This window comes from Spermophilus citellus (assembly GCF_964194105.1).
Source record: "Spermophilus citellus genome assembly, chromosome: 7".
Classification (NCBI taxonomy): domain Eukaryota; kingdom Metazoa; phylum Chordata; class Mammalia; order Rodentia; family Sciuridae; genus Spermophilus; species Spermophilus citellus.
The window spans coordinates 70,549,051-70,572,385 of record NC_138188.1 but is presented as its reverse complement, the minus strand read 5'-3'; the positions used below and the strand labels follow the sequence as shown (position 1 = coordinate 70,572,385).

Sequence of the window (23,335 nt, the reverse complement as noted above, 5' to 3'; positions counted from 1 at the left end):
TTTGGCCTATTCCTTGAAAATGTGCATATGTGTATTATCTTAAAAACTGTCATTTTATCATTTTTTTTCCCAGGATAAAATTGCATTTTCTCTCCTGTCACTGAAATGGGAAAAAAAAAAATCACCCGAGGGACTGGTTAGAGAAGGCTGTTAAAGAGTTTTGTTCAAATTTGTATTTTTGAAAAGCAGATTCTTGAACATAGTTAGCAATGAACTGGAACAGATCATGCTGGGTAAAAAATTAGTTGGAATACACTGATTTTTTCCAGAATCTAGTCTGTCCCCAAAATTCAATTATAAATCTAATTACAACCTTAATTGTTAAACAATCAACCAGATTTTTTTTTTTTTTTTTTTTGGTGTTGAGTGTTTTGTTTCCTGGTGACTCATAAGCAGGTGCTCCCACAGGTGTTAACTTTGCCATCACCATGTGACCCCATCAGACCTTCCCTTTCCAACTTTTCATACTTTTTTCTTCTTATCTTAGGCTATAACATACGAAAAAATATGAGGTACAAACCACAGAGCTATGCTAGATAGGGGCATAAAACTGGGAAGGATTTGTGGCAGGAAGGGAAAAGGGCAGGGGCTGAAGGCCGGCAGTCCCACAGTACAGATGAATAAACAGTAGTCTTCTAGAGGCTCTTCTACAATCAGACTCCAAAGCCAAATACAATTGAAAGACTTTTCAGACCTAGTGCTTTTGGAGACTTGTAAACTACATTCACAGTAATAATAGGTCTGAAAGTTCTAAAGCAGAGATACTGCATAGCTCAGTTTGGCCATCCAAATTTACTAAATATAGTTGTGTTAAGGTTATCAAGTCACAATCCCCAGAAAATAATGAGACTGGGAGGAAGAAAGAAGAGGATAGGTTTCCAGGAGACCCTGTGCCCAACTGAAAGCAAACAGTGTATTCAATAATCCTATGGAGGTGTAAGCATGAACGTAAGTCACAATCTTTGTTAATGTACAGGTGGCATCAATTCTTGGTACTTGGGTGTCAAAGAAGAAAAGTTCATTACCTGTCTATTTTCAGTCGACAGAGCTAATTTTACATGCAAAATCACTACCAAAGCCTCACTTTTGATATATTACAAAAATAGTCCACATTTATTCTCCTCAAAAGTCTAATACTCAGATAGCTTTCTCTCAAAAACACAATATTCCAAAGATATAATTTTTCAATTCTCACTGAAAAATTTAGGACTGAGTGGTTATTGATAGGCAAAACAAAAGTAGAACACATTTTTTTTTCCTGCAGGATATATCTCTCAAATGAAATTCTATGGAACTGAAATTTACAATGCCAGCAGTTTGAAGCAAATGCAATAGCACTTTAAAGTAGCATTACAAGATTTATTTTAACATACTTAAAATTCAAAAACTCTTCAGAGAATTCTGGAAATGGAAAATGTTTACTTTAGGAGCACTCAACAATGTTTTGGTTCAACACTAAACCATAAAAGAATTCATGAAGCATACCTAATATGTGGTTCTTAGAGTCTGCTTTGTAAATGCAGTTTTCAAATAACGAAAGTGGTAAAAAAGACAAACAATCCTTGATCATCAAGATTGTGTACAGAAACAGTCCTGTGGATAATCTAAAACAGTAGATAACCACCAAATTTTGCATAAAATCACAATTTTAGACCTTTATTCTGTAGCACTTCTCACCCCAGTAGATCTTCCCTAATGATGGAAATCCTCTGTAAAAGCCACATGGCTGCTAAGCTTTTGAGACTGAACCCAGCGGTGTTTAAACTCCCCAGCCATTTTTATTTTGAGACAAGTTCTCACTAAGTTGCTTAGGGCCTTGCTAAGTTACTGAGGCTGGCCTCGAACTTGCAATCCTCCTGCCTCAGGCAGAGATTACATGTGTGCACATCATGCCCCGCTAAGCTTTTGAAATGTGGCTAGTCTGACTGCATTTTAAATTTTATTCACTTTAATTAATTTACATTAAAAATTAAATAGCCACACATGGCTAGTGGCGGTCACACTGAATGCCACAGCTCTTGTCTTTCTAACTCATGACCATATGGAGGAAAAGTCAAGTTTCTATGGCAGATAGAATTGTTCTGTCCAGGTGTTTCATTGTGTTGCTTCATCCTGTCAGGGGAGAACTTGCCCACCTGCTGTGAGTATTGCAGGAGACAGTTTCCAGCTGTTCCAATTTTCAGGGTTTGCCTTATAGAAAATCCCTTTACTCCATGGCATGCCATTCTTGGAGAGGCTTATCTCCAATGGCTGACTGCAGAGGGATATACAGATTGGGCCATGAAGACCACTAATGGACAAGCCTGATAGACCCTTCATTCACCTGTCATTGACTGTTCACAGTTACACTTTTCCTGCTGCCCAATTCTGTTTGTGCTTCCTGTTTTACATGAGCATTTGTTGATGATCAAAAATGAAACTATCAATATCTGCTTCTTGAGAATAATTTTTTACTGGTAAGTGGGAAGAAAACAAGTACAAATTAATATTTAGAGGATGCTAGAGTTTATGTGAAATCAAAGGAAAAATAAGACAATATGCATGTATTTATTTACTTTTTAAAAAAGAAATACAGAAGAGACAAAGCATAAATGAGTAAAATGAGTCCCTATAGAGAGTAGGTACACTGGGGTGGAAGAATTGAGTGGGAAGAATGGTTACTAACACTTCTCAGAATCTATTTTTCTATAACTCTGACTTTTGGACCTATTACATTTTATTATAAAAGAAACAAATAAGAACAAAGGGAAAAACAACTAAAATAGAAACATTTCAAATAAATAACATCCATACTAAAAGGGGGAAAACAAATAATAACCCAAGTATTTTTTGACCACAGTATTTGTGTATATCTTCAGTCCAAAGGAAAAATAAACATACAAATATTTAGAGTAGGCTTGTTTTTCATCGAGATCCAGGACAGCAAATCTCCATTTTAGGCTTAAGCAAATTAATAAATATACTGATGATAATGAGAATCATATTTCCCACTGTTGGTGAGGGGAGTTACAAATATGGAACAGGGAAGACTATAAATCAAACCTATAGGAGCTGGGTTGAAATTGAAGCTATCAACATCTATATACACCTATCTATCCCTTTCTTAATTGCTGCACCTATGTTGACCCACCTAGATATCTTCCTAGCTTTGTCCACTAGGAGGAATAAAACAATGACACCCACCTATAATTAATAGATCCAGCACCCAGATGCTCATTTCTAAATATATTTAGCCTGTGAAAGGAACTAGGGATTCTAGGAAAAATGGCTGAAGCCAGAGATGGAGAAAACAGCCTGAACTATCATATTGCATGAGAAAGGGAGCATGCATTCAGACAATGATGGGAACATGGGAAGATGGCAAGATCTTGGACAATTTAAACATCAAAATAAGCAATGAAAGAAACTATAATCAATTGCATAAAGTCAACACCTAATAGTCCATTGATATAAGTAAATATATGAATGAGTGTAGAAGAAGGGGATTTCTTCCTTACAGCACTATGATGTCTAATAATGTAGAAAAAAAAAACAAGGATGGAATTAAAAATGTCATCTGGCAACCAACTTACTAATGAATGACTCAGGTAAGAATCATCTCTGGTGGCTTAGACTAGAGAATGAAAGTGAAAAAATTAGTATATATATAGAGACTCAAAATATCTCCTCATATACTATGTAATGAAGAGGAAACACTACTATATACACTGTCATACTCCACATTAAGTAAAAAGTAAAAGATAACTTCACAGCCAGGTGTGGTGGCACAGAGATGTAATCCCAATGGCTTGGGAGCCTGAGGCAGGAGGATCGCAAGTTCAAAACCAGTCTCAGCAATGAGGAGGCTTGCTAAACAAACTCAGTGAAACCCTGTCTCTAAATAAAATGCAAATAGTGCTGGGGATGTGGCTCAGTGGTTTAGTGTCCCTGAGGTCAATCCCTGGTACAAAAATAAATAAATAAATAAATAATGATTTCACCAATAATGGTATCAAAAATATAATGTGCCTCCTGACACCATACAGAGAGGACATAACAGCACACTTTAGAGTATTTCTGCTGCTATAATCTGCTATTCCCACATACACACACACAGTCAGAATATAAATATTCTGAATTTATTCATAAGAAACACCAAGGAAGCCCAGATTGAGAAACATTACACAGAATAAATGTCCTAAGCTCTTCAACAACAACAAGAACATAAAAGCCAATGTAGGTTTGAGGAACTATTTCAGATAAAAGGACAACATCAAGATGCAGTAACACAATTTATGTAGCCAGGATGGATTCTGGATGAGGAGTAAAAGTGACTATAAAGAACATTATCTGTACAACTTATGAAATTTGAAGTGAACCATAAATTATATATTACCATATATTATAAATGTATCAGTATTGAATTTCCTAATACTGATATCTGTACTATAGTTTTGTATGTGAATCTATCTCTTTTCACATAATGAAAACTAAAATATTCAGAAATAAAAGAGTAGGATGACAGGCTGGGGATGTGGCTCAAGCGGTAGCGCGCTCGCCTGGCATGCGTGCGGCCCGGGTTCGATCCTCAGCACCACATACAAACAAAGATGTTGTGTCAGCCGAGAACTAAATAATAAAATATTAAAAAAATTCTCTCTCTCTCTCTCTCTCTCTCTCTCTCTCTCTCTCTCTCTCTCTCTCTCTCCTCTCTCACTCTCTCTTTAAAAAAAAAAAAAAGAGTAGGATGATTGTCCTATCAAATGATGCAGAAAAAAGTGTACATATATAATATATATTTACATGATTACATATACTTATGCCTAAATTTATATTATACATATCTTATAGAAAGAAAGATAAGGTAAGCGGGGGAATAAAAATCATTGATGAATATGGGTAAATGCTATTTAGAAATTCTTTGTGCTATTCTTGCAACTTGTCCTCAAGTTTAAATTATATCAGAATTTAAATAGTACAAAAAGAAACTAAGAAAATAAATGGATACCTATTTTCATCACTGTTACTGGGAAATTTAAAAAGATCTAATTTATTTTCTTTTATTACTACCACAGTTTCCCTATTACAAAATATATTATGCAGTGAGATCTTACAACTCACAATTTTTTTCATTTTGCTATTAGCATATGAAGCCTGACAAGTAAATAGTTTCACAGTTGATTTTTTTACTTATTTTTCTATCTGAAATTTGGATTTTACAGAGTGAACTTAAAGTGAAGCTATAAAGAAAGTAAACATATCTTTAATAGTTTTTGTAAAAGAAAGTATAAAATACACAAAATGAAATATATACATATATATATATATATATTGCATTTATATCTAAACACACACATATATCACAATGAATGAATTTTATATGGGTGACAATCACAGGTAATAGTACATTTTAGTATTCTTTTTTTTTTTTAAGAGAGAGTGAGAGAGGAGAGAGAGAAAAGAGAGAATTTTTAATATTTATTTTTTAGTTCTCGGCGGACACAACATCTTTGTTGGTATGTGGTGCTGAGGATCGAACCCGGGCCGCACGCATGCCAGGCGAGCGTGCTACCGCTTGAGCCACATCCCCAGCCCCATTTTAGTATTCTTATAACCATATAAAGTAAAATACTTGAAGATGAATTGTTGAAAAATCATTTAGGAAACATGACTGTTAATAAAATTCAAAACTATATTATTGACTGCAACGAATTTAAGGGGTTTAAAAAGAGGTTGCTATTATCTTTATCATGCCTTTATTATTTGATAATGAATGTAAAATAATTTATAGAGAATTTTATAAGTTCATACCTGACATTAATGATATTTTCTCTGAGAGTTTTATGTTTGTGAACAGAAAAGTTTTATCCCACTGTCATTTATAGGTCCTGGCATGGCAAATCTGGATACATGAAAAATGGCTGAGGAAAGTAAAATTTAGTATGTTGATTTATTATTCCTTGTGCTCATTTTGATTCTTTTATACTATTTTGACTGATTTCTCTATAGCTATTTCCCTGTTCTTTAAAAAGTTGGGGCAGTATTCATGGTATAACTACAATTTAAATTTTTGAAAAAGATAATTGTATTTTGCACAGTTCAATGCTGTTAAACAAGAAGGTTGATAAAACCAGAGAAAGTATATGTTTTAAACATATTCTACCAAAATAATGCACATAATTTTGTGACTTAAAAAATAAAACTGATTTCTTTTTTCTGTTGGTGCTGTTCCTTACATTCTTTGGTTAGTTTAATTAATCATTAAATTTATTTATTTATAATATACAGTTATTATTTTTGTAGGTAAAAAAGTTGGTAGAGTATTAATAATTATATATGATTCAGTCTAAATTTTTCTGATATAATTTTGATACTGTCTAAACTCATGTGCTAGGTTCATAATGTTGTCAGTGTACTTTATATTTCACCTCTAACATTACCCTCAAGCATTTATTGAATATAAAACTGTATCCCAGCATTATTCAGCATTGAATTTGAATTGTTTGGTTCACACCAAACTCCAATTCTTATTTTCATATGTCTAAGCTATATAATGGATGCAAAATAACATTAGTAGTGTATTAGGGCTGTGGTTTTGGCTCAGTGGTAGAGTGCTTGCCTAGCACACATGAGGCACTGGGTTCATTCCCCAATACCACATGAAAAAGCTAAATAAACAAAATAAAGGTATTATATCCATCTACAACTAAAAATACTTTAAAAAATAACATTAGTAGAATCCTAACTAGGTCAGAAGTTAGATAACCTGGAATTTAAGTGTGATTTTTGTTAATCAAGTCACTTATCAAAGACAGTTTATTTATCTGTAACAAAGGACCAGTGAAAGTTGTCATAATAAAGAGAAGAAAAAAAGATATGGACTAAGAAGTGCTACAAAAATTTAAAACTAATTCTATTATTTCAATAACTTCTCACATTGTGATAGAAATTTATTGATATTTTTTAAACAGATTTTTATTATTCTCCAAATTCACCATAGATTTTTGTGGAGACTTTGGTTCTTAAACAAAACAAAGCAATTGTCTCTATTGATCCAGTACTCTTTTAAATTAGAGAGTTCCCACTGCAATAATAAAGAACATTCTGAATGATGAATGTACTAAATGGTACACTGATTTCCTAAGGACAATAATCACTCGAAATGTTCTCCGTAGCATATAATCTTAGATATTTCAACAATCAAGTGAAAATTACCCAGTGTGTGGTGATGAAAGTTGATGTTAACAAATTTTTTTTCAAAACAAAATTTTGATTTTTTTAAAGGAACAGTTGAATTCAAATAATCTGTATTTTTATTTTATAAATTGAATTTTCTGAAAAATTTAGATGTTTAACAATGGTTCTTTTTAAGCCTTCAGGACATAGTCTGTGTGTCCTAGTGACACCCTCATCAGTTATAGTGCAATAGTAAGAACACACTTTTTATTTTTCCCCAACCAAGTGACAAGGCATTTCATGCTGTGAATGTCTAACACTTTGCTTTGACAGCTAGGCACATATTTATATTTTCTGCTATTTTAGTCAGGGAATAGTTCAACATTGTCTCAGTTGATTTAGTGCCAACTCAAGTCAGTCTTTCAATATTTGTCCAGGTAACTGGACCAAGAATACCTGGTGAAGACTTGTCACAAATTACAGTGATATTCTTTATTTTTTGAATAGTTTTGGTTGGCAGAGGTGATGTTGAACAGACAGTAGATAAACAACACACAGATCCACTGAATTGTAACACTGGGAATATTAAATAAACTGTGTCGTTTGATACACTTCACTAGAGTAAAACCACTGAAAAGACTTTACTCTCCAGAATTTAAAACAAAAGAAAAAAAGTGGAGTCTTGCAAATAGAGGGACATAGATACAATGCTTTAAATTAGAACTAATTGTAGGAAATTGGGTATAAGAATATTCACGTCCAAGTCAAGAGAGAGAAAATAGCTTGGATCTCAATTAACTAGTAGTCAATAGATTTACCAGGCAGTTATTTGGAGACAGTATTAAATTATTATTATTATTAGTAGTAGTAGTAGTAGTAATAGTATTGGTACTGGGAATTGAGTAATGGGGTGATTTACCACTGAGCCACATCCCTAATTCTTTTATTTTTTATTTTGAGATAGTTCCTTGCTAAGTTGCTAAGGCTAGCATTGAATGTGTGTCACTGCGATTACAGGCATGTGTCACTGTTCCTGGTTCTAAAATTAAAAAAAAACACTGTGACCACAGAAAATTCAGAAGATAAATTATTAAAGGAAGTGTACAGAAAGGAAAGGGTTTTTTGACTTCTAATACTATTTCTAGTTCAGACTTCAGACAATCCTAATGCTTAGACATTGGGTAAAGGTTTTCTTTTCCACATTTCAACACAGATCAAATCGAATACTCACTACATATACACATTTCTTACTTTCTTACTTTTGGAATTACTTCCTGGCCTTCTAATTCACCTTATTTGAGGCCTGGGTTATATAGCTGATTAATGATTTCAGAATAAGCATAACTCAACTTATAATTGATCATCTGTGTTAAAGTTGTGACTAGCTATTGTAAGTATCAATAACTATACCACATTTACCCGAGTAGCTATAATGATCAAGATTCTTGTGCTTCAAGTTTCAGAATAGAATTTTATTATATAAACTCAAAAGACACTTAAAATTCTAAAATTATATTGTTTTATAGAAGAAAGGTGGTTGGACCATAGTTTGGCATAGTCTAAACACCTACAGCAAGTTGGTAAAAGCAATTATTAGGGAACATAATATGCCACTCCAAGATGCCAATTTGGCATAAGGATTATTTGAGCTAAAGACAACTTAGATCCTGAAGATGTGAAAGGAGGAAGGAAGGAAGGCAATAAGGCAAGCAAGAAAGCTCTGGAGATGTCAAAAAAGGGTTAAAAAAAAAAAAAAAAAAAAAAGCTCTGCTCCCCTCTCACCATTTATCTTAAATTAGGCTCAGGCTCAGCCTGTCAACCAGGCAGCACAAAGAATCTGTATAACAAACCTTAGTAAAACAAGACTTATCTTCCAATAATTTCCATGTGTTTTTCTTTATTATTGATTTTTTTAAAAATATATGACATCGGAATGCATTACAATTCTTATTACACATATACAGCACAATTTTTCATATCTTTGGTTGTATATGAAGTATGTTGACACCAATTCGTGTCTTCATACATGTACTTTGGGTAATGATGTCTATCACATTCCACCATGCTTCCTAATCCCCTGTTCCCTTCCTTTACCTCCCACACCTCTGCTCTTTCTAGAATTCATCTATTCCTCCCATGCTCCCCCTCCCTACTCCACTATGAGTCAGCCTCCTTCTATCAGAGAAAACATTTGGCATTTGTTTTCTTGGGATTGGCTAACTCCACTTAGTATTATCTTCTCCAATGCTATCTAGTTACCTGAAAATGCCATGATTTTATTCTTTTTTAGTGCTGAGTAAAATTCTATTGTGCATTTATGCCATATTTTTATCCATTCATCCACTGAAGGGCAGCATTGATGTGGCTGTGTCTCTGTGGTATGCTGTTTTTAAGATTTGGGGGTATAGACAGAGGAGAGGGATAGCTGGAACAAATGGTAGTTTCATTCCCAGATTTCCAAGGAATCTCCATACTGCTTTCCAAATTGGCTGCACCAATTTTCAGTCCCACCAGGAGTGTATGAGTGTAACTTTTTCTTTGTTTGTCTTCATAATAGCTGCCATTCTGACTGGAGTGAGATGTAGATTAGATTTTATTTGCATTTCTCTAATTGCTAGAGCTGATGAACATTTTTTCATATATTTGTTGATTGATTGTCTATCCTCATCTGGGAAGTGTCTGTTCAGTTCCTTGGCCCATTTGTTGACTGGGTTATTAAATTATACTATAGAGCAATAATAACAAAAACAGCATGGTATTGGCACCAAAACAGACTGGTAGACCAATGGTACAAAATAGAGGACACAGAGACTAACCCACAAAATTACAATTATCTTATATTAGACAAAGGTACCAAAAACATGCATTAGAGAAAGATAGCATCTTTAACAAATGGTGCTGGGAGAACTGGAAATCCATATGCAACAAAATGAAATTAAACCCCTATCTCTCACCATGCACAATACTCAACTCAAAGTGGATCAAGGACCTAGGAATTAAACAAGAGACTATGTGTCTAATAGAAGAAAAAGTAGGCCCTAATCTTCATCATGTGGGATTAGGCCCCAACTTCCTTATTAAGAACCCTATAGTGCAAGAATTAAAACCAAGAATCAATAAATGGGATGGAATAAAACTAAAAAGTTTCTTCTCAGGAAAAGAAACAATCTGTGAGGTGAACAGAGAGCCTACATCTTGGGAGCAAATTTTTACCCCTCACACATCAGATAAAGCCCTAATCTCTGGAGTATATAAAGAACTCAAATGGTTAAGCATCAAATAAAAATAATTTCCATGTATTTTTCTTTCTACCATTTGCCGCCTATGAAAGTGTATACCCTTTTTCCTGTGTCCCATTACCTCTCTTTAACTGTATTTTATTAAGATCTTATGTGAACCTCAAATCCTAATCACTCCTTTGAGTTCCTCACCACAGAATTCCGCCTACAACTATGTATTACTGCATGTGCCAGTAAACTGTTTTTATGTTGTTAATTTATATTTCAGTGTAATTTGTAGGGCCCTAGTAAGAAAATTTAGATGATATGGGACAAAGTTGTGGGTTTTTTCCCCTCCCCTACATGGTTCTAATAAAGTCTTTCATACACTGATGTAATATTTGAAATATTGGATAAATTATCAAGGAAATTAAGACAAATTCCAATTAAACTTCAATTCCCTAATATTTAAGTGGCATCAGAGCCACCTGGAGTCCATGCTAGATCACAGTCAGTTGGGCCCCTCCTTCAGAATTCCTACTTAAGTCTGAGATGTAACTTAAGTTTTTTTTGCTTCTGTGAAAATTATCTTGTGAAGTACATACTGTTACAGTATAACCTTCCTTTTTATTATGAAGAAAATAAGGTTCAGACTACTTAACATGCTCAATAGATCCAAAGACTTGCTTTTGTTAAAAGAATTGATCCCAGCATTTTTTTTCTTGTTTATGGGGACAAATGTTACTTGGAAACATTTTCCTCTTCACTCTGGTTCCATAACAATTGAGAGCTATTTGGCTAGGCAATGAGACTGACTGAGCAGAGCTTCCTATGGAGTTCTTATGTTTCATCTAGAGAATCCATTTGGATTATGTATTCGGAAGAGTACATTCGAATTCTTGATTTAAAAACACCTACTTTTGGCAGAGGCAGGCCCAGGACAGACTTGCCAACCCAGCACAGAGCACAGACAAGCTTAGAGCAGCCCCACTGACACCCATGGAGCCTGCACTGGGTCTGAGCTGCATCTTTGAACATATCACCCAATAACACTGCCTGTTGCCCCCCACAACCCGACCTGACACCCCATCACTAAAGGCCGCTGCCTCCATCTTGGGATATATTTATCACCATCTTTAGTTGTGGCAACTCCCAGGTTGGATCACCAGCTGGGCAGGTATCCATAGTCAAAAACTCCCCGCTCTCCCTGTAGCCACTAACCCTGCACAGTGACTGCCTAGTATAAAACAGCTCTTCAAGACAGGTGTGCAGCCCCTAGAGTGCAACCCATAAGACCTGCTGAGAGAAAGCTCCTAGATTAGGAAGTAGAAAGGGAGGGGTGAGTGAGATACAGTTTAGAGACTAAATTAGAGACCAGGAACTGTAAGGTCTATAGGTAATACAAGGAGATAAGACTAGGCACCTACATCACATGAGTGGGCCCCAAAGGAGATCCTTGAGGTGCAGTCTTTTATCAGGAAGAGCTGGTGCCATACCCCAATTCCAGGTGCTGTGCACCCAAGACCAACCATTTTACCCTGGTAACCTTCAATATCCTGAGTATGAAGATACCAGAAAATAACAGAAATCATCACCTATTTGATGAGAATGGAAGCAGGAAAGATACTGAACTCCAACCAAAACAAGCCTTGTTTCTTCCTTAGAGACATTTTTTTTCCTCCCTCTCTATTCTCCCACCCACACATACCCAACATTTGCAAAACCAAGTACTTGGCATAAATTAGGATACTGAGGACTGGGATGTCTGAATAATATATTATGGTTGTGTTATATATTTGTTTATCTCCTATTTTAACATTTTTAATTTCTTTTAATATTTATATGTATTTGTTTATATATTCTATTGTCTTCCCACTTACTTGTCTCCCAAAAATCATTTCCTCTCTCTTCCCTGCTACTACTCAACTTTCTCATACTTCCTAAAATCTAACAATTCTATATCCTCACCTCCTACCCCCTCAACATCTCATTTTACACCTCACCCAGGTTCTTTATCCACCATCAGCAACTATAAACCCTTTTGCAAACCTACTGTTTATATTGTAGAAATTAATTGAACTCACCATTTCTGTATATTGTGACAAAACTGTAAATGCCTTAAAATGCCTTAATAGCAACCATTTAGTTTTAGGTTGTATATTGGTTGTATTGGGATCTGTTAACATTGTTTTCCCCTTCAAGGAGAGGCACTGGAACCCTGCAGGGGCACTATAAACCTAAAGCGTAAAAATTGTAACACCTCAGATCTGCAGTGCTAGAAGGAAAGACACAGGATCGACATGTAAAAAATAAAAAAAAAAGAAAAGAAAAGAAAAAAGTGTCCTAAACAAATCAAGGTACTACATTATTAGAATCTATGGCCAAAACAACAGAAGAAATTATAGAGAAGGGGTTCAGGATGTACATTATTAAAATGTTCTGTAAATTAAAGGATGATATAAGAGAACAAACACAGGCAGCAAATATCTTTTCAGTAAAGAGCTACATAAGGACAGGAAGCAAAATAAAGCAATTAGAGGTGTTGAAATTAAAAAAAAAAAAAAACAGAAATTCTTGCAATGAAAGAAACAATGAACAAAATTGAAAGCTCAATAGAAAACATAAACAACAGAATATAGACAACCTGGAAGACAGGACTTCAGACAATGAAATCAAAATATATAATCTTGCAAAGAATGTAGATCACACAGTGAAAATGGTAAGAAACCAAGAGCAGAACATTCAAGAAATAAATGACCTAACATTACATCTCAAAGCCCTAGAAAAAGAAGAACAAATCAACACCAAAAGCAGTAGAAGACAGGAAATAATTAAGCTTAGAGCTAAAATCAATGAAATTAAAACAACAAATAAATAAATAGAAAATACCAAAGGCATCCACAAATTTCTAGAGTCACATGATTTGCCCAAACTGAACCAAAATTATATACATGATTTAAACAGATCAATTTCAAGTAATGAAATAGAAGATACCATCAAAAGTCTACCAACCAAGAAAAGCCCAGGACTGGATGGATACAGAGCTGAGTTCTACAAGACCTTTGAAAAAGAACTAATACTCATACTCCTCAAATTATTTCATGAAATAGAAAAAGAGGGAACACTTTCAAACTCATTCTTTGAGGCTAATATCACCTTGATTCCAAAACCAGGGAAAGACATCAAAGAAAGAAAACTTCAGACCAATATCTCTAATGAACATAGATGTAAAAATTCTCACTAAAATTCTGGCAAATTGAATACAAAAATATATCAAAAAGATAGTGCACCATGATCAAGTGGGGTTCATCCCAGCGATGCAAGGTTGGTTCAACATAGGGAAATCAATAAATGTAATTCATCACATATGAACTTAAAAATAAAAATCATATGATCATCTCAATAGGCAGAAAAATCATTTGACAAAATACAGCACCCTTCATGTTCAAAACACTAGAAAAACTAGGGATAACAAGAACATATCTCAACATTGTAAAAGCTATCTATGGTAAGCCCCAGGCCAACATCATTCTAAATGGAGAAAAAAGCATTTCTTCTAAAAACTGGAACAAGATAGAGATGCCCTCTTTCACCACTTCCATTTAATATAGTTCTTGAAACTCTATGCAGAGCAATTAGACAGACAAAAGAAATTAAAGCGATACAGATAGGAAAAGAAGAACTCAAAGTAGCACTATTTGCTGACGATATAATTCTATACATGGAAAACCCAAACACTTCCACCAGAATACTTCTAGAACTAATAAATGAATTCAGTAAAGTAGCAGGATATAAAATCAGCATTCATAAATCAAAAGCATTTCTATATATCAGTGATAAATCCTCTGAAAGAGAAATGAGGAAACTATCCCATTTACAGTATCCTTAAAAAAATAATAATACTTGGGAATCAACAAAAGCAGTGAAAGACCTATACAATGGAAACTACATAATCCTAAATAAAGAAATTAAAGAAGATCTTAGAAGATGGAAATATCTACCTTGCTGTTAGATAGGCAGAATTAATATTGTCAAAACAACCATACTACCAAAAGCACTATACAGATTTAATGCAATTCCAATCAAAATCCCAATGACATTTCTCATAGAAAGAGCAGTCATGAAATTCATTGGAATAATAAGAGACCTAGAATAGCTAAAGCAATCCTTAGCAAGAAGAGTAAAACAAGTGGCATCACTATATAAGACCTTAAAATATACTATAGAGCTATAGTAACAAAATGGCATGGCACAAAAAAAGAGTTGTAGATCAATGGTATAGAATAGAGGACACAGAGACAAACCCACATAAATACAGTTATCTTATATTACACAAAGGCACCAAAAACATATATTGGAGAAAAGATAGCCTCTTCAACAAAATGGTGCTGGGAAAACTGGAAATCCATAACCAAATGAAATTAAGCCCCTATCTGTCACCATACACAAAATTCAACTCAAAGTGGATCAAGGACTTAGCATCTTCTCCTTTTACTTACTAACCAAACCATGTAGTCTTCTAGATTCTGAACTTTGAAGTAACACAGCTGCCCCAAAGTAGCATCAGATATTTCCTGTCCCGGACCATTTGTACATGCTTCCAACCTACATGGAGTGGCCTCCCCTCATGGTGGTGATCTATCAGTTTTCCAATTGTAACATAAAAAATATTTGCAGTCTGTTTATAATGTTAAATTTATTGAGACAAAGTCTATTATAATTTATTTTAAAAGCTTAACTCCAACAGGTTGGCAGTCTCCAATTTTAAGAAGCTAAACTGTAAGATATGAAGTGGCTAAAAATTAATTGACTTCACTATCTATTGATTAATTTAGGTAGCATGCCCTGATAAATTGAATTCTTGTGACACTTAGAAGAATAAGAAGCAACAAACCTACCAACACTTGGGTAGCCAGGTGTAGAAGGGTCTCCTCCTGGATTCAGCGTCACCATGAAGTTATCATAGTTAATATTTGCAGTCTTTGGTAAATCACAAGGATCAATATATAGAAGAACACCTCCAAATCCAGCTTTTTCCAATAAAGAAATCTAAAAAAAAAAAAAAACCAGGGAACAGACTTTTAAAAATATTATCACATACATTCTGAGTTCATATAGCGCCATTTCATGAGTGTAGTTAAGATACTATGCCTTCATTTCCTTTCCCTTCTCTTTTTTTTTTTCAAAAGAAGCAGACACTTCAATGGTTGAAGAAGCATGAATCTCTGGCTTCAATTTCCAATACCACAAAAAAGCTAAATTCAATTAAAATTAAATTAAGTAAGTAGGTACTCCAGAGTGTCTAATCAATGAGATCAGGCAAATGATTTTTCTACTCATTCCTTCCTACTTCCTCCCCATCTCTATAATATTTAAGTAGAATTCCTATAAAATTTGCATTTAATGTCAGTTGACTGCTTATGGAATTTCTCACTTCTTTTGTAAAAAAAATGTCTAAGTAGATTTAGAATTTCTAATTTTGCAAGATTAACAGAGAAACACCACATGCAATGTTCCCCTTTGAAAAAAACTGTCCTGACTACTCTTATGTCCTTCCCTAGAGCAGAAATCACCGCAGTACTGTGATACATTTCCTCCAGGGCTATGCCTGTCATACCAGTTGTTAAACTGTTGAAAGACTTTCACAATTTTTGGCAAAGAGCCACTGTTCTGAACCTCCCAGGGACCCCACTATATAGTCATTCTAGTCTCTGTCCTGGATGCCCAGACAGACCTGCCAGATAAGGCGACTAAGGGATTTACACATAAGCCAGTGAGAGGCCTCCTTCTGAATGATTAGCTTCTGCCTGGTCTCTGTCATTAAACATTTTGGAAATAACCCCTGGTTACTGCCTTTGGAAATATTTAATGTAAAGATTCCCTTCTGTTCTTTAGTAAGTACACAATACATAAGTATAATGGGACAGATGAACTTGACACCATCCAAAGTTCTCTTTATCTTAGCTTGTTAAATTGATTTTATTTTTGTTATGCCTCTCAGTGTAACCTACCTGATTGTAAGGAACAGTAATCATGATTTGCTGATTCTATTTGTTTCCCATGAGAGAGGAAAAGTAATTAAGGAGCATTAAAGGAATAAATGAAAGTAAGACTAAGGGTCATATTGAGAATAGACAGTAGGTTGTTATTGTGTGACTTTAGTTAGTATCTATACTTCACTTCCCAATTATTGCTTTTACTGCTTATTGAGATTTGCAGTGGACTAAGCACAGTAGCTGTGTCCCTGGCTAGACCCTTCCTTGAGGGCAGAGGTCACTCTTATCTTCTCCATCATTGTACCACTTTCATTTAAAAGCTTATAGTGAGCATTCAAGAGTATTGCTAAATAAGAAAATGCACGAGTAGGTATAGGTGAGGCACAGCAGCTGTTGAAGAAAATAGAGCCCTGAAAAAATACTTAAATGTACATATACTAGGAATAATAAAACATTTTTTACATACAAAATGACCTTAACTACAAAAGCAAATAATTTGAAAAGAACCTAATATAGAATATAAGTATACCACTTTAATGGTATCTATCCTACTCCTTTAAAAATGTTCCATACATTACAATTTTGGGTGCAATAAATAATAATTTTTATAACAAAAACTACCATTGAGAACCTAAGTATAATTGACTCATATTTGCCTTCGATAATAAGCCACTTAGATCAGATTTCTGTTATTGTTTTCCCCTCAGTATTTTAATGGAGAAAAGGAAATAATTAAGAAGGAGAGGAGGACTGAAAAAGGGGGAAAAAAAGAAACAAGGAATGAGTGAATATGATGAGGTCCAGATTTAAGTTACTCTTCAAATCCTCACCATCCTTACCACTTAAGTCTTTAGGGAGGGCTTCTGATATTACATGCTGAAATAGCTATTCTTTTTTGAAGAGGGAGAGTAATAGGGATTGAACCCACGGTGCTTCATCACTGAACCCTTTTATTTTTTGAGACATGGTCTTGCTAAGTTGCTGAGGCTGACTTTGAACTTGCGATCCTCCTGCCTCAGCCTCCTAAGCCACTGGGATGGCAGGTGTATACTACCACACCCAGCTGGAATACCTATTCTGCTTGTTATAGGAGAATGAATAAAAAATCAAAATTCTTTGGAATATTAAAAATATTATTTTATTAACAATTCACGATTATTAGAGAGAAAAAAGATATGGGCAAAAACCAAAAATGAGAAAGTTCCCTTACATATCTAGAGGTATTTAGCATAAACATGACTAGACCCTTCTTTTCAAGGTTGATGCATATAAACACACTTAGAAAATAAGACCATGTTAATACTATTGTGCAATCTGATTTCATTTATTTAACAATACATAACAAACATTTGTCCTTGTTAAGTACATTTTTATATAATTTAATACCTGTCAAATATTGTATATATGATACAAATAATAATATAACTAGGTGATCAAATGTTATTTAACCAATATGTAATGTTCACAAAAAGCATTTTATGTTATATTGCAGTAAACTTCCTAGTAGCTAAAGCTCTGCACAAATATCTACCTCCATAAAATAGATTTCCATTGGTGAAATGTCTAGGTAAAAGTATTCCTGTCTTTATTAGTTTTAGTTTTGGTAACCTATGTTCCCTCCAGAGAATATAGCAAGTTATAGTTTTACCAGATAATATGTACAAGTTCAATAGTTTTACCAGGTATATGTTCAAGTTCAATAATCAAAAACTTATGTGTGTTTTGCTTTTTATGGATTCAGTTCTTCTCTGTCAGCTATGGTCCAAAAATATTAAATGTAATATTCCAGAAATAAGCAATTCATACATTATAAATAACATGCCATTCTGAGTAGCATGATGAAATCTTGAGCCATTGTGTCCATCCTGCCTGGGAAGTAAATCATCCCTTTCTCCAGTTTATCCATGCTCTATACTCTGTTCACTTGTTAAGTCACTAAGCAGTTATCCTGAATATCAGGTTGACTTCTGCAGTACTACAATATTGTGTTACAGTAACCCTTATGAAGTAGTCTCATTGCAGTAACTTCAAAATGTATAGTATTAATATATTATTAGAGATACAATGCAAAGAAATTGAAATATTTAGAATCTGTACATTAAATTTCTTCTGAGCAACTGGACTTTCTTCAGTTTCAGATATAACTTAATATTACCCTGTGAAAAGCTAGTTTTATTTCTCAAAACTACTTGACAGTGTTTATAACCTAAAATATGCTGCATATATGACAACTACAAAATCACCGTGGGGTTAAGTATATACTGCATTAGTGAAGTTATCAACATTCTGTTTATATTGGAAATACTTCTACTCTAATAAATACTTCAACCAGTATTTCATTTGCAGAAGAGAACTTAAATATTGTGCAAATTTACTAAAAGTGTTTATCCAAAATGTTCATCAGTGATATTACTAATCCTTGAGTAGTTAAAAAATATATATTTCACATTGTATTTCTCAAGATAAGAGAAATCATTAAACCATCTTCCTACTCAAATGCCTTCAACCTCTTTTATTCAACTTAAAAGGTTCTAACTCTTTGTAGTTTGTATGCCAGGGTTTGCTAATGCCCTTCACACTACATCATACCTTTACTTACATGACAACCCACAAAAATATACCCATCATTTGAAGGCTTTATAATACTGAAAGTGAAACCAAGTGAAATTTTATTTTGTTACTTTTTCCAGAAATTTAAATGATTTGGTTGGTACTTTCAATAGCAATAGATTATGACCTGTTTTGAGAAGAAACTTTATAGTTTCACCATATCTACAGTGCCTAAAAGACTGCCTAGAACAAAATTATATATTTTATTGTTGCTGAGTTGTTGAAAAAATGAGAATATGTACCAACTAGCAAATGAATGAATGCATGAGTAAATATGGTACAAGTGTATACCATAGTGTATATTATATTCATGTTATTTTGCTTTGCTGTTCATACCATCTGACTGGAAGACTTGAAATAGATTTTGTTGTGGCATCTTATATGTAAAGTCAGAATGCAAGTACAAGTATTAAACCAGCTTACTTTAAAAACTCAAGTAAACATGCAATTAAATGTATTTTCTCTTTTATCCTCCTTTAAAAATACATAATTAAAAATAGGTCTATTTTGTATTGATTTTTGCTCTGTTTTGTTATCTAAGAGAGACAGGTGGAAAATAACCCAATGGGGTGTGACATTATGATTTGGTCCTGCTGACAGGGTCATATATGAATGTCTTTGACCAGTTTCAAGGTGGCTGATCACATATTTCTTGCTATGAACCATATTAATACATTTCTGCTTGTGTAAAGTATATGAAGCTAGGCTCTATCAATTGCTAAATAACCACTTCCAAAATAAATGGCACTACCAATCCATGGACAACAGAGTAGTATTATTGAATAAACCTTAGAGAACTCTAAACTTTTGGGTATTATTTTCTCAGGATAGTGTTTTGGTAAATGAAAGTAGTCAAACTAGGTTTTTATCCTATTGTCTTGGACAATCAATATCTGGGCACTAGGTGGCTGCATGGCATTTCAAAATTTAGGAACAATCATTCAAAAGAAAACTAAAAAGGCAGGAGAATAAAAGAGAAAGCCCCCTGCTCTGATTCTTACTACTTAAGTTCTCTATTTATTCATTTCTATTCTTACTTTTAACTGAAATATCTTTTCGAGTCCAGAAGGAGGAGGATATATTGTCCTTCACACAATTTACTTATTCATGGTATCAAGCAAGTATATATCATTTGAATTCCACACCAGGACATTAATTCATTCACAGTTGTTCCTAAATGGTCAATACATGCTTTTGAACCAATTGAATGTTAACTGTACTCTTTTGATTGTCATTAGTCAAAATGAGTGCATGAGGGGCTGGGGTTGTGGCTCCGGGTAGAGTGTTTGCCTCACATGTGTGAGGCACTGGGTTCGATCCTCAGCACCACATGAAAATAAACAAACAAAATAAAGGTATTGTGCCCATCTACAAGTAAAAAAAAAAAAAAAAAGAGTGCATGAACTGCCACCTGTGTATCTGATACCAAAATAAGAACTTTGTGTTTTTTCCACCATTTAGGCTCTTTACAACATTCATTCAACATTACCATCATCTGAACTTCATAGTCCTCATGTGGGGGGAAAAAGAAAACTTAACAAAACCAAAGTTAAATATAATGCAAAAAGAAGACCTTAGTTTTACAGAAAAAAAAATTAAGGCTTATTGTCATGCACTAAATTTTTAGGTCTTATAACACACTTGAAATAATTAATATTTGGAGATAAAACATTATAGAGTAATTAAGGTTAAAAGAGGCCAAAAAGATCCACTCTAGTCCAACATGATTGGTGTCCTTATAAGAAGACAACCCAGAAGAACAAGCACTGAGAATAGGTCGCGTGAAGATACAGGGAGAAGGTGGCATTTACGAGCCAAAGAGAAAGACACCAGAAAAAACCAACCCTGCAGACACTTTGATCTTGGACTTTTAGCCTCCAGAACTGTAAGAAAATAAATTTCTGTGACATAAGCCACCCAGTCTGGCATTTTGTTATGGCAGCCCTAGCAAATGGAAAAAAAAAATACACACACACACACACACACACACACACACACATCTGCTAAACTCCATACAAAGATTCAGGAATATAATTTGGATTAGAATCTAAGTCTTCTGAGTCAGTGTTTAGCCAAATTATCAAGAATTTATTGTACCTCTACTAAGGGACCGGCACAATCTTTTATTTGTTGGTTTTTTAAAAAAAATTTTTCTAATACTTTTTTTTTTTGGTTGTAGATGAACACATAGTACCTTTATTTATTTTTATATGGTGCTGAGGATTGAACACAGTGCCTCACACGTGCGAGGCAAGTGCTTCACCATTGAGTTATAGCCCCATCCCTATTTGTTGATTTTTATTCAAATGATTTGATATAAGTCACTGCGATTCCCCTTACATAGTTGCTAAAATTGTGATCAAGAACGTTAAGAACTTGGCCCAGGGACAGAGCTAATAAGTGATAATGCCAGGGATCAGACTGGAGTTGTCTAAATTCAAGTCTGGTGATCTTTCCACAAAGTATGCCTTTCTTTTCAATTATATGTTCATCCTTTACAAAGACAAATAGACTGGCTAAGGGGTGAATTTATAAAACACATCAGATGTTTCTTGCTGTGATCTGCTTTCCGAGAAGACACTGAAATCAATACTGTGAGAATTATATGCCTGTTTGTCTAGATTGTTAAGAAAAGACCTGGATTTGTGCAATGGTACTGTCATGGGGACCTGTTCATATCAAAAAATAGATTGAGATATTTTAGATTAAAGATTCATGACTATAATAACATACAAATAAATGTTTAAAACAGTAATTTAATATTTTATAGACAATTATTATTAACTTAAATAGTTCTGACATATGTAAATAAAAATGATGACAGATTTCTTTAGGAGATATTTTTAATTCTTAGGTTTAAATTTTATGTTATCCTTCTTACTTGAAGTTATTTTTTCTATGAGTATGTTTGTAGAACAGTAGTTTTCTTATGTATTATATTGTGAATATGCCATTAAAAGAGGTTTGTAACATTCCTGCTTGCTCTGTTATATTTCAGAAATAAATTCACATTGTTTTTTCGTTAAAATTAAAAAAACATACTATTAAAGTAAGGAACATTCACCATGATCAAACAGACAATAGGCAAGGTGTGATCACATTACTCTTCAAAAAAAAAAAAAAAAAAACACTGAACACCTTAATTTGAATTTTCAAACTGTTTTGCTTGATGTTCTATGAGATTAATAAGAAGAAATGGCCTCTTCTTTTGTCAAGAAAAAGTCTGGAAATCATTCAGTAAGTTAAAACTGTTGCAGAGGTCTGAAAAACTTCTTTTGACTTCTATCAATACTATTCAGGAAGGAGGGAGGGAAAGAAATGAGGGAGGAAAAGAGGGTGGGTTGGAGGAAGAGAGAAGAGAGGGAAGGATCTCCTGTCTCATATATCCTTGTATATTTATCTTTCATTCTACTTTAAACTAATATCTTATTGTAGCCTCATAATAACCCTCTGCAATTATTCTTATTTCACAAATGAAATGATCATGACATAAAGATTACCAGATCAAGACCACAGAGTTAATTAACAACATATTTCAGACTGGAAAAAATGTGTGCTCATTATTTTCCTGTGCTTTTCTCCCATAAAGATATACTGCTGCCAAATAATGAGAAAAAAATAATAATGTGGCTTTTCAAATTTCTTTTTGTTCTCTAAATTTATATTAAATTATTTGACAACTTTCTCAACAGTTGTTGCATGGTAAAAGCCCAGTCTTTAAAAACATGACATTATTTTTTCAACTGTAGCTTTACAACATTGAGGAGAATTTTATATTCTATTTTTCTACCCTTTACTTCTTTCCATGGTGAATCCACCTATGTAGCAAGGACATATTATTATAGGTCCAAGGTGAACTATACATGGCCAAAGAGGAGATCAGAAAATAATCCCTAAGCCCTTTTTTATTTTCAGAGACAGGAAAAAACACTGGTGGAGGTCTTTTCCTCTGTTAAGGGGACACATGGACTCAAAGATAAAGGTTTTAGGTCTTTATCAGTTTCACTAATATGATTATATGATTATTTAGTATCAGTCTAAATAATTAGACTTATCATCATTAAATTGGTTCCTGAATTTAAAAGACTAAAGAGCATTTATCCTTAAGAATTTCTCTATAAGATTCTATTCTTCATAACTAATAATGGTGGTGGGAGGAAGCCAAGCTGATTTCTTTCCATCTCTAGACCTGTTGTTGCTTTTAAATGAAAAAAAAAATGCTATTCAAAAGGAAAAGAAAAAGGGGATTAGTACTATATATAGAGAAAAATTAAGTGTCAAAGATGCTAAGATTCTGACTTTGCCACTTCCTATTTTTATTGCTTATACATGTAAACATATGTGAAAGAAGAAGAG

The 23,335-nt window shown here is 33.9% G+C and overlaps 1 protein-coding gene across 1 annotated transcript in view; it reads right to left on the bottom strand.

Annotated features, from left to right (window-relative positions):
* NAALADL2 (N-acetylated alpha-linked acidic dipeptidase like 2) overlaps window positions 1–23,335 on the bottom strand; it is a 961,526-nt gene that overhangs the window by 440,238 nt on the left and 497,953 nt on the right. Inside the window, exon 5 of the mRNA XM_081302331.1 lies at window positions 15,272–15,422. Within this exon, the coding sequence (XP_081158457.1) occupies window positions 15,272–15,422 (151 nt within the window). The remainder of the gene's footprint in view (window positions 1–15,271; window positions 15,423–23,335) is intronic.